The sequence below is a fragment of the Mauremys reevesii genome, linkage group 7, assembly GCF_016161935.1.
Source record: "Mauremys reevesii isolate NIE-2019 linkage group 7, ASM1616193v1, whole genome shotgun sequence".
Classification (NCBI taxonomy): Eukaryota; Metazoa; Chordata; order Testudines; family Geoemydidae; genus Mauremys; species Mauremys reevesii.
Window position 1 is genome coordinate 71,156,021 of NC_052629.1, and position 12,900 is coordinate 71,168,920.

General features: G+C 45.9%; 1 protein-coding gene across 1 annotated transcript in view; it reads left to right on the forward strand.

Annotated features, from left to right (window-relative positions):
- LOC120368930 (broad substrate specificity ATP-binding cassette transporter ABCG2-like) overlaps positions 1-12,900 on the forward strand; it is a 27,257-nt gene continuing 14,357 nt past the window's right edge. The window contains exons 1-6 of the mRNA XM_039481681.1: positions 1-288; positions 592-651; positions 3,465-3,579; positions 7,298-7,450; positions 8,331-8,442; positions 9,570-9,615. Coding sequence (XP_039337615.1) covers positions 14-288; positions 592-651; positions 3,465-3,579; positions 7,298-7,450; positions 8,331-8,442; positions 9,570-9,615 — 761 coding nt within the window. The 5' untranslated portion in view covers positions 1-13. The remainder of the gene's footprint in view (positions 289-591; positions 652-3,464; positions 3,580-7,297; positions 7,451-8,330; positions 8,443-9,569; positions 9,616-12,900) is intronic.

A 12,900-nucleotide genomic window follows, 5' to 3' on the forward strand; every position in this document is an offset into this window, starting at 1 on the left:
TCAATTCCAACAGATGATAGATATAGCGCACCCTGGTGACCTCCCTCCAGTGGAGGTCAGCCTCTGCAACACAGACATGAAGTCAAGCACAGCCAACCACAGCATCCTATCCATCGGGGAGGAAGAGGGAGCAGGCAATTTCCTGCGTTCTATCCCAACACGAGAATCCCTTCAGTGCCCTCGGGGCTCGGTTGTGAGCTTCCACGACATCCAGTACACCATCAAACAGTCCCACGGGCCCCTCTGCAAACGGACAACGGTGAAGAAGAAGGTTCTCCACAATGTGTGGTAAGTTCATGCATCCCAAAATCTCTTTTGGAGAAAGGAGAGGAGTGAAATCTGCTAGAGGGGAGAGGCATCATCTCCAGAAGAAGCCTCCTTTAAGACACTGGGGACTAGGGACAAGGAAGGGAACATGGTTACTGCTTTCAAATTGGTGTGAGGGAGGATGTTTCACTTTTTTATTTATAATTTTTCTAAAACTTCCCACCCCATGGAATGTATTTGGATCCAATGTTAGGCCCCGGTTCTGCCAGGAGCTCCACGGAGGCAGATCCCCGTTCAGAAGTAACCGTTTCCCTTCTCTTCCAGTGGCATTATGAAGCCGGGTTTGAATGCTATCCTGGGACCAACAGGGAGCGGCAAATCCTCGTGAGTCTTTCTTTGATTTCCTCCAATGGAGAATGAACAGTCCTAGGTGGAAACTGAACTCCCTGGGGGCTGGAGGAGACTAGCTGGAAAAATCTAAGGCCTTGGAAAGGCACCTTGGTGATTTAGGAACATAGGTCTGGAAGGGACCTGCTGGGTCAAGTCCCCTGCTGTCACAGGCAGCCACGTCATATCATCCCAGCCATGAATTTACCAAGCTCTGTCTTAAAACTAGTTAGGTTGTTTGCCCCTGCTACTCCAGTTCGAAGGCTGTTCCAGAATGTCACCCCTCCGATAGTTAGAAATCTGCTGCTAATTTACAGCCCAAATTTATTCCTGGCCGGTGTATACACATTGCATGGGCTTCAACTGAGAGTGTCGTTTCATGCAGGGGTTCTCAACCATTTCCATACTGCAACCAGTCTGGCCCCCCCTCCCATCTAGTCTCTCTGTCTTCTGTCAGGATACGACCTGCAGGTTGAGAACCCATGGCCTAGTCCTTAGAGAAGAGGCGGGACTCTGGGGTTCCATTCCCGGCTCTGGGAGGGAGCAGAGTCAGGCCCCAGGGTTCTGTTCATGGCTCTGTCACTGATTTGCACCATAACCTTGAGCAAATGATTTCCCTTGTTCTCCCCATCTATAGCATGGGGAATGATAATTTCCGGTCTCACAGGGGTGCAGAGGGGCTGCAACAATGTTTCTAAAGTGATTGGAGATCCCTGGGTGAAAGATGCTAGAGAAGTACAAAGTAGGCTACTTCCATTTAAAAGTTGGATCTGTTGACTTGCTCTTGTGTGGGAGGAAAAGAGGAGAGTGTCTTGCATTGCCACGCATTCACCACCCCAGTGGCCAGTTTAAGAGTGACAGTGATGGGCCAAGTAGCTCATTGAAGATCATTGCAAGGCAAGGCCTAGAGCAGGGTCATCACCCAGGAAGATCAGAGTGGGGGTGAGATGGTCTCTTACAGGCCATCGCTGAACTCCTCCCAGCAGGGTGGAGTGAGTTAAATCAGCGATTGAAATAATGATTTAAATCACCACATGGCAAACCTCGATTTAAATCAGCAATTTTCATCAACCTTTCAATTTGTACTTCAGTTATTTTCTAAAGAAAAGTGCCTTCTCATTCATTGATATAGCCATTAAAATATGTTGATTTACAACTAAAGAGAGCTTTTACACTAGATTTGGTGCATCTTTTCGCTGCCTACAAGGGTACACTACAACTATATACATTTATTTAAGCAATTATATAGCAGAATATTTTCAGATTCTTATTAATTGTACATTTTAGTATGTTAGAAAAAGGTGAATGATATCTTGCTTATTTATTAGATAATTAACATTTTGCTCATGATTTGTGTCAAGCTGCAACTGGAATTCAATTAAACACATAAAACAGCATATTTATGTATTATTTAAATGCTTTATGAGATTATAAGCCGTTTAGGCCTTAACATATTTTGCATTAAATTCAGATTTCATTGAAACAGGTTTATATTTAAAAATACTTATTACAATTTAAATAAAATAAAAAAAATCAGATATAAATAACATTATTTGATATCTAAATTTTTTCCAAAAAAGCATCGATTTTTATCCACCCAGGGTAGGACAAAACCCTATCTGCTTAAGGCTGTGTCTACATTACAGAGCTTATGTTGGCATAGGCATGTCATCATAGATACAGCAAACATCAACAGAATGAGTTTTCCTCCGATGTAGGAACATTGTTAGCTACGTTGACAGAAGTACTTTTCTGTATACATCTGCATCTACTCTGGCGGTTTTGTTGCTACTCACTGACATACCTATACCAATATAAATTCTTAGTGTAGACCAAACCTAAGAGTTCACTTTGGTAATGTGTTTTATTCACCTTTTTTATGTATGTGTGTGTATGTGTGGATAGATGGATAGATAGAGTTGCTCCTGATTTACAATGGATTGGACCCTTAGACAGCACACTTCTGTGTTATAAAAAATTGGCTTGAGTTTGCCTATTAGCAGGAAGACTCATTCCTTGTCTCCACTGGGATTAGAGCCACTGTTTAGAGTGGGGTGGATAACAGAATTCTCAGTTGACTTGCCATTCTGAAAAATTGAAAAAAAAATATTGGTTTTGGCTGTACAGAAAACGATGTTTGACATTTTTGGTGAATCAGAAAGTCAAAAAATATTAGTTTCAGGGCTAACAGAACATCGTTTGACCCACATCTACATTTTTTTCTCATTTCGAGTGTTTTTTATTGCTTTCAATTTTTAAAAAAATAAAAGAGGAAAAGTTCAAAAGGACAAATTATTTTGAATTAAAAAATTGAACCGTTTCACTCTGAAAATGTTGAAATGAAATGGTTAGACTTTCAGAATATTTTTGTGCTTTGCGGGTTTTTTCCACACAGTGCGGTGAAATCAACAGGAATTCCTGAAAAATTTTGGTGTCATCAAATCTTTGCATTTTTCACCAGAAAAACATTTTGGCTGCAAACTACCACCCAGCTCTACTAGTGGTGTGGCTGCACCAGGACAAACCCCTAGCTGTAGGCCCTATTTGCATGAGCGCAACATGATGTGCACCTGTGAATTGCACCTACAGTAAGAGTTTGCACCTAAAATCCCAGTGCAGATGAGGCATGAACCTAGTGCCTCTTGCACTGCTTATAGTTGAGATCAGTCAGTTTGCAGCATGCTCTGAGCAAATTACAGTGCAGGCCCAACAGAAATGCAAGGCCCTAGTAATTATCCCTAATCGTGGCAGTTACCCAATGAAAATAATAGTAGGTATGGCGGAATCTAAGGACTGTTGCTTGTCTTTAGTCTCCTAGATGTGCTGGCTGCTAGAAAGGACCCTGCTGGCCTGTCTGGGCAAGTGCTCATAGATGGCTTCCCGCAACCTCCAAATTTCAAGTGTATCTCAGGATATGTCGTGCAGGTCAGTGTCTATTTCTGTTCTGTCTATGGCTGAGGAGCAGAGATATTGGTGCTCAAGAACTGCCATGGTGTGAAGTCTTTGTAAAGGGAATTGCATGAGAATGTAAAAGTGGCATCTAGACTCCTACATGATAACATGGTTCTTTAACCAGGGTGATGGCCCACAGGCAGAGACATCTCAAGCAGGGCCCTTCAGATGCAGGTGGGTGGTTGTCAGCAAAGACTAGATACAGTAAAACATCTGATAAGACTGGGTAGCAAGGAGAGCTCTAATGATCTTATCTTCAAGCTCTGGTCAGCCTCACTCCTACTATGTTACAGGCAGGCAGTGCCAGCTTGTTGCCGGCACAGAAGTGCCCGAGGACAGCAACAGGGAAGGTTCGTTGCCCAGTGTGCTTTGCTCCAATAAACACACCAAGGTGGAGAAGCAGACAGTTTGAGATCTCAAAGCGGTGCTCAGAGACAGACACGTCTCAGATCAAGCACACAGTTACAAACAGCTTTTCCCTTTTTATACATAATTTCAGCTAAGCATTCCTATTACCCCCACTACTCCCCTCCCTTCTATTTCCCTGTAGCAGATATATCATGCAGGTAGCAATTACATTAAGCAGGTTAAATCATACTTGGCAGCAACCACTTTATCTCGTTAGTGACTTTTTCTTGAACCGTTATCTTGTCTTACTTTCTTTGATTTGTTATCCTACCCCTTAGCCAGATGCAAGCAGGCCTCATTATTACCTCCTGGTACCAGTGTTGCACTGATAACCAGCTGTTACACATTCCATTCTCGGTTGCTGGCCTGTTAGGTTGATTAGAGTTCAAACATGGAAGCGCTTTGGGCAAGCATAGAATAACTTTGGATCTGTTCAGGCCTGGTACAGAAAGGCTTCATTGGCACTATGGTTTTCCACCCTCCTGAGTTACCTAGGGCCATGCCTAATGCCACCAACAAGCTGAATCGTGGAAAGAGATTGAAATGGTGGACTCAGCTCATTCTAGAGTAGTTATGGCAGCCTAGAATTCAGGTAGCTGGGAGAGGCAAAGAGAACACACCTGACTAACTTGGCAACTAAGGCAGCAGGTGACTCAGGGAACCATCAGGGCTTCTGACTGAAAGCAGAGGTTGAATGTCAGTCCTCCAGCTGAGATCAAGTCCCAGGATCCAAAAATTCCCCCATAGCTCTTAGAAAGTGTGAAGGATTTTGATTTTTCCTGTAAGAATTCCCAGTTTAGGAATCCTTGCTTTCCAGTTTCCAACCCACAAGCTATCTATAAAGCAACCAAAGCAAAATGCAAGATTATCTGCATGTGGGGGAAAATATTGGGCTGTGCCCCCCCCCTTTTTTTTCTGCTTTGTAGGTGGATGAAGGGCCTCAGCAGGTTAAAGAAATCTGCTCTTTTCCTGCCTTGAAACCATATTAATTATCCACAGAGTCAGCACCGTGGCTGATGTACCTAAGCTTTATCTATGGAACTCTGCTGTTTCCATCAGCTGAAGGTCTGGCTTGCAAGCCTTAAATAGTAATTTCAATGCTATGAAGCTGCACAGATATTTGCAAATTTGACAGGTTTAATTGGATTGAAGTGCCTGGGATTGTGTTGAACAGTTGCATTTTGAGAGCACTGGGAGTGGTGCTTCCTGACCAGGGTCGGCTCTAGGCACCAGCAAAACAAGCAGGTGCTTGGGGCAGCACATTTCCAGGGGGAGGCATTCTGGCTATTATTTTATTTTTATTTTTTTTTAAACTCACATCCTCCCCTCTCAACCCTGCAGAAGCAGAGCCACGGAGCAGCTGGGGATCCAGCATGGGAGCTGAGAACCCACAGGACCCTGGGAGCTGTAGTTCCTTGCCTAGCTCCCTGCCTATAGAGCCAGCCCTGGAGCAGGGAAAGAACTACATTTCCCAGCAATCCCTTGGCTGCTATCAACAGGGAAGGGAGAGGTAGGGAGTGAGGTAGCTGTGCCATGCTGCAGCTTGCTGTGAGTCAAAAGGGGTGGCACTGTGAATGGAGAACAAGTGTGCCCAAGGAGTAGAAGGCTTTGCCCCAGATATCCCCTTCAGAAGACATCCCCAGACTAGATTAGGGATACTGGTGTGACCTCATCTTGCAGCCCACAAAGAAGGAATTGGAGGGACTAAATGAACAGTGCACCTCTCTCTCTGAAGCCTAGCAAGGGAGGTATGTGGATCCCACTAAAATTTAAAATGAAAAGTAAGGGAGGGGAGGCTCTGCTAGGGGACTTTGGCAGCTTTAGATACAGTACCAGGCACGTAGGAGGATTTCCACTTCTGAGCCATGGAAGCAGAAATTGACTTTTCCTTTCCAGATTTAGCTAATATTCAGAAAGGGAATCTAGCACCTGCCTTCCAGATTTGAACACCTCAAAATTCAGGAGTGCTCAAGCTCAATTTGGGCAGCTGTTACTTCATTTCTCCCAAATCAAATATACTGATCCACTGTAACTTGCTGTAGAAAAACTAAGATAAAATTGAGCAAGAAATGCTTCCCAGTGGTTATTAGGACTGGAATTGCTATTTTCAACAGCTATTGCCCCCTTTTTTTTTTTAATTTTATTTGTTTAAAAGGAAGAGAGTGATATTGCATTGGTAAATTCCCCATAGAAACAAAGAGTGGAACAAAAGAATAATAAAGGCATCTCAACTTTTCCTCATTTATGGAGGACAGTCTTATAATATGCATCCAGATATCCTCCAATCACACAAGCTGAAAATTGTTCCACTTTACTGCAGTTCTGTAACTATATGGGAACCAATCCTGTCTGTTCTGTGCACATCCAAAATTCCTGCTGAATGGCCTGCCCTGGGAGCAATTTACCAGTGACCCAGGGCTGGGGCAGCAGGAGAGTGCAGGTGGGGGGAGGGCACTGGTAGGGCAGGAAAGGAGGGAGCCCAGCGCTGTGGCGGCAGGGGGAGCCCAGGGCTGGGGTAAGGGACAGCAAAAAAACCTAGAGCAGGCCCTGTTCCTGACCAGGTGTTACAGAAGCATGTCAGATGGAAGCACAGGGTGAAATCCTGGTCCCACTGAAGTCAGCAGAAAACCTCCCATTTATATCATTGGGGCCAGGATTCCACCCACAGTTTTGGTGCTTTGTGGGGTTGAGTATCAGCTGGGCGTGGGTGAGAACTCTCTGCTCCTGTTCTGACTTGCAGCTGGAGCCAATAGGTGTTAAAAGTATGTAGCTGGCTCCATCTCATAGTGGGGGCCTTGGCTCCTCCGAGTGGCTGCCATTCAACCTATGAAGGCTGAGCACTTGCAACTTCAGCTGGAGTTCTCAGTGCTCAGCACTTCTGGGAGTTGGGCCCACAGTCACTTACATGACAAATGACCTCCCAGTGCAAAGCTCCATAGCCTGTATTTCCAGCACTACTGCAGCCTTTGTGGGAAGCAGTGTTGTCTAGTGGATAGGGCATTGGGCTAGGGGACAAGGGACCTGGGTTCTGTTTCCTGACCTGCTGTGTGACCTTGGCAAGTCACTCCTCCATCTCTGTAGCCCTTTGTGTGCCTTGTCTATTTTGATTGCAAGCTGTCTGGGGCAGGGGCTGACCCTCACTGTATGTATGTACAGCTCCTGGCACAATGGGCTTTGATCCCAGCTGGGGTCGCTCACTGCTATGGGAAAGCAAATAACAAGGTGCCTAGGACTGAGCAGAAATGTCCTTGGCTTTTCAGCAGTGAATTTGCATTGTTTTCAGGATGATGTGGTTATGGGCACACTGACGGTGAGGGAGAATCTACTCTTCTCTGCAGCCCTGCGCCTCCCCAGCTCCATCAGCTTTAAAGAAAAGGAAGAGCGGGTCAGCCAGATAATCACTGAGCTGGGGCTCAGCAAAGTAGCTGATGCTAAGGTGAGTACCTGTGAGGGGTTAGGGGGAGAACCTGCTTCAGAATCCTAACTTCCTAACTATAGTGGGGATGGGAACTATACCATGCTAGGAATGCAGGGCTTTTCCTCTGAGCTGCCCTGAGCTCAGGAGCTACACCCAGCAAAGAAATGTAGAGTTACTTTTGCTGACTCACTCTGATGTTGGTTCAGCTGCATCTCATTAGCTCCAAGCCAGGGGTAGGAAAGAGTTTGTGTGCCTCTCTGAGGCATAGAAAATTAGAGTAGGAGGGATCCTGCAGGGAAGACAGTTGAGCTGAGCCCTGAAGGCAGTTTTAGGTTTTGTTGAGGTCCAGGAAGTGGCGCAGCTTGGACCATGTCCAGTGTGCATGTGCTATGTAGGAACAGGGGAAGAACTCTGCCTACAGCCCCCCAGATTACAGGGCTCTTCTTTGCCAGCCACATCCTGGCTTTGTGGTATGATATGAGGAAGTCAAGGGGTCACGATGCTAAAACTCATGAGGGGTCAGACGGGCCCAAGGTGGCAACCTCAGCTGAGGTGTCATCATTGTCCCCTCTGGTCTACTCAGGCCCATATGCCATGCCCATTGCTGTGGTAGCTGAGCACTCACCCACACAGTGGAAAAGGCTATGGGGTGAATTCTTCCTTGCCCCATCAGGCTGCCTTTAGCCAGCAGCACAATTTGTGTTTGAAATATTTGCTCTTGTGCTTGATCTCCACACTGCCGCTGTAGTGTCCCCTGAGGGCAGGATCCAGCAAGCACGGCTCGGCCTAGCGCTTGCAGACACAGCTCGTCCCCTGGGTGTTAATGGGACTGTTTGCCAGGGCAAGCCCGACGCCCCACAGTGAAGCCAGGTACCAAACACACAAATCTTTGCTGTAGGTAGGAACGGAACTAATCCGAGGGGTGTCAGGTGGAGAGCGGAAGAGAACCAACATTGGCATGGAGCTCATCACGGAGCCCCCAGTCCTATTCCTGGACGAACCCACCACCTCCTCCTGAAGAGGTAGGAGCTGCAGGGGTTTATTCATAGAATCATAGAACTTAAGATCAGAAGGGACCATTATGATCATCTAGTCTGACCTCCTGCAATATGCAGGCCACAAAAGCTGACCCACCCACTCCTGAAATAATTCTCTCCCTTGACTCAGCTGTTGAAGTCCCCAAATCCTGATTTAAAGACTTCAAGTAGCAGATAATCCTCCAGCAAGCGACCCCTGCCCCATGCTGCGGAGGAAGGCGAAAAACCTCCAGGGCCACTGCCAATCTATCCTGGAGGAAAATTCTTTCCCGACCCCAAATATGGCGATCAGCTGAACCCCGAGCATGCGGGCAAGACTCTCCAGCCAGACACTCAGGAAAAAGACTTTCAATATCCCAACATTGACCCTCGGTACTAATTACCAGTGGTCGCACATTATTGACCTATTGACTAAAACACGTTATCCTATCAAACCATTCCCTCCATAAACTTATCAAGCTTAATCTTAAAGCCAGAGAGGTCCTTCACCCCCACTGTTTCCCTCGGTAGGCTGTTCCAGAATTTCACTCCCCTGATGGTTAGAAACCTTCATCTAATTTCAAGCCTAAACTTCCTGACTGCCAATTTATATCCATTTGTTCTCATGTCCACATTAGTACTGAGCTGAAATAATTCCTCTCCCTCCCTGGTATTTATCCCTCTGATATATTTAAAGAGAGCAATCATATCTCCTCTCAACCTTCTTTTGGTTAAGGAAAACAAACCGAGCTCCTCAAGTCTCCTTTCATACGACAGGCTTTCCATTCCTCGGATCATTCTAGTGGCCCTTCTTTGTACCCGTTCCAGTTCGAATTCATCCTTCTTAAACATGGGAGACCAAAACTGCACACAGTACTCCAAATGAGGTCTCACCAACGCCTTGTATAACGGGACTAGCACCTCCTTATCTCTACTAGAAATACCTCGCCTAATGTATCCCAAGACCGCATTAGCTTTTTTAACGGCCACATCACATTGCCGACTCGTAGTCATCCTGCGATCAACCAGGACTCCGAGGTCCTTCTCCTCTTCCGTTACTTCCAACTGGTGCGTCCCCAGCTTATAACTAAAATTCCTGTTAGTCATCCCTAAATGCATAACCTTACACTTCTCACTATTGAATTTCATCCTATTACTAATACTCCAGTTTACAAGGTCATCCAAATCTCCCTGGAGGATATCCCGATCCTTCTCCGAATTGGCAATACCTCCCAACTTCGTGTCATCCGCAAACTTTATCAGCCCACTCCTACTTTTGGTTCCAAGGTCAGTGATAAATAGACTGAATAAGATTGGACCCAAAACCGAACCTTGAGGAACTCCACTGGTAACCTCCCTCCAACCCGACAGATCACCTTTCAATACGACCCGCTGCAGTCTCCCCTTTAACCAGTTCCTTATCCACCTCCGGATTTTCATTTCAATCCCCATCTTTTCCAATTTAACCAGTAATTCTTCATGAGGTACCGTATCAAACGCCTTACTGAAATCAAGATATATTAGATCCACCGCATTTCCCTTGTCTAAAAAAATCTGTTACTTTCTCAAAGAAGGAGATCAGGTTGGTTTGGCATGATCTACCTTTCGTAAAACCATGTTGTAATTTGTCCCAATTGCCATTGACCTCAAGGTCCGTAACTACTCTCTCCTTTAATATTTTTTCCATGACTTTGCATACTACAGATGTTAAACTAACAGGCCTGTAGTTACCCGGGTCACCTTTTTTCCCCTTCTTGAAAATAGGAACTATATTAGCTAATCTCCAGTCAAACGGTACAAGCCCCGAGTTTAGAGATTTGTTAAAAATTATCGCTAACGGGCTTGCAATTTCACTTGCCAATTCCTTTAATATTCTAGGATGAAGATTATCCGGGCCGCCGGATTTACTACCGTTAAGCTGTAAAAGTTTGGCTTCTACCTCGGATACTGTAATTTCAACCCCGCACCTTCATTCCCATCAGTCATTCTGCCACTATTCCTAAGCCCTTCATTAGCCTCATTAAAGACCGAGGCAAAATATTTGTTTAGATATTGTGCCATACCTAGCTTATCCTTAATCTCCACTCTGTTTACAGTTTTAAGCAGTCCCACTTCTTCTTTTTTGGTTTTCTTCCTATTTATATGGCTAAAAAACCTTTTACTATTGGTTTTAATTCCCTTCGCAAGGTCCATCTCTACCCGGCTTTTGGCCTTTCTCACTGCATCCCTACACCCTCTGACCTCAATAAGGTAGGTTTCTTTGCTGATCCCTCCCATCTTCCACTCCTTGTACGCTTTCCATTTTTTCTTAATCACCCCTCTGAGACGCTTGCTCATCCAGCTCGGTCTAAAACTGCTACCTAAGGACCGTTTTCCCTTTCTCAGGATACAGGCTTCTGACAGCTCCTGCAACTTCAACCTGAAATAATCCCAGGCGTCTTCTGCCTTTAGATCCCTAAATATGTTAGTCCAATCCACTTCCCTAACTAGTCGCCTTAATTTAGTAAAGTTAGCCCTTTTGAAATCGTAAACCTTAGTCCCAGATGCAATTTTGTTTATCCTTCCATTTATTTTGAACCGAATTAGCTCATGATCACTCGAGCCAAGGTTGTCCCCGACAACCATTTCCTCAACAAGGTCCTCACTACTCACCAAGACCAAATCTAAAATGGCACCCCCCCTCGTCGGTTCAGCTACTACTTGATGAAGGAATTCATCAGCTATCACGTCTAGGAAAAGCTGAGCCCTATTATTATTACTAGCATTTGTTCCCCAATCTATATCCGGGAAGTTAAAGTCTCCCATGATCATACAGTTCCTATTAGTATTTACCTCCTTAAAAACATTAAAGAGTTCTCTATCCATATCCAGGCTAGATCCCGGTGGTCTATAGCACACCCCAATCACTATCCCAGGGGAGGCTCTAGTAGTTTTCTTCCCTAATGTGACCATTGCCCAAACAGACTCCGTATTATCCATTCCGTTACTAGTTATTTCATTACAGTTTACCTCATTATTGACATACAATGCTACTCCCCCACCTTTACCTTTGTTTCGGTCTTTCCTAAACAGCACATACCCTTCCATACCTGTACTCCAGTCATGACTACCGTTCCACCGTGTTTCGGTTATTCCTACGATATCCGGTTTCAATTCTCGGACCAGGAGCTCCAATTCCTCCATTTTGTTACCTAGGCTTCTCGCATTGGTGAACAAACATCCTAATTTTTGCTGTTTGGCTTCTCTCACCTTTGTTACCCAATTTGGTAGGGACACAGTACCACCAGTATGACCTATTGGACTAGTATCCATCCCCCCCCTTCCTTATGTCCAAACCCCTCCCTCTGGCTATATCCATTCTTATCCTGTTGTCCTCCCTCTCAATGTTTAAATTTGGCGTGGAGAGTGCCTGGACATCTCCCAACCGTCTCCCCCACAATACCTAGTTTAAAGATCTTTTGATCAGATGAGCCAGCCTCTCTCCCTCCCTCCTAGAAGTCTATTTCCTTCCCTACTCAGATGGAGCCCATCCCGTGAGAACAGTTCTCTGTCCCCGAAAGCCTCCCAGTGCCCATACATCCCAAAGACCTCCTTATAGCACCACTCCCTGAGCCAACTATTTATCATCACAATCCTGTCACCCCTTTGTCGCCCTTCCCTAGGGACAGGTAGAATCCCACTGAAGATCACCTGAGCCTCAATTTCCTTGAGCGTCTTACCCAGCCTGGCATAGTCTCCCTTGATTCTCTCCAGCGAGAATCTAGCCGTGTCATTCGTTCCTACATGAAGGATGATCAACGGGTTCTTACCTGCTCCTTTTAGGATCCTTTTCAACTGCAGGTCCACATCCCGTATTTTAGCGCCCGGTAGACAGCACACCCTTCTGTTCTCTGGATCGGCCCTGGTCACAGGCCTGTCCAACCTTCTCAGTATGGAATCCCCAATCACGTAGACCTGCCTTTGCCTGGTGACAGTGCGGTCTGCTAACCTATCCCCCGTTCCTCCTGGTTGCAAGCTCCTTCCATTCCTATCATCCCTTGTAGTCCCCCTTAAGCCATCCTGCATCCTCCTGGGGCCCAAAGTTGGTGCTGTCTCCATTGACTCCTCCCCTCTTTCTATCGGACTAGCCGCTATTCTCTTCTTCCTTGCCCTCCCACCGTCAGCTACCACCTGCTGTACCCCTTCCTCATTCTCCAAACCTTCAAACCTGTTCCTTAGCTCTATTTCTCTTTCACTGGCCCTCTTTTTCCCCTGCCTGCTTCTCACAGTCACATGCTTCCACTGCCCATGTTCCCCATCCAGCATTCCCCCCTCACAGGCCTTAGCCTCTGCTTCCCCCGTACCTCTGAGCATTCCCCTTCAGCCACAGCTTGCCTTTGCTCCATCAGCTGCTCAAGCCCCCTTCTAATCTCTACCTGGGTTTCTACCTGCATCTCTAGACCTAGGATCTTT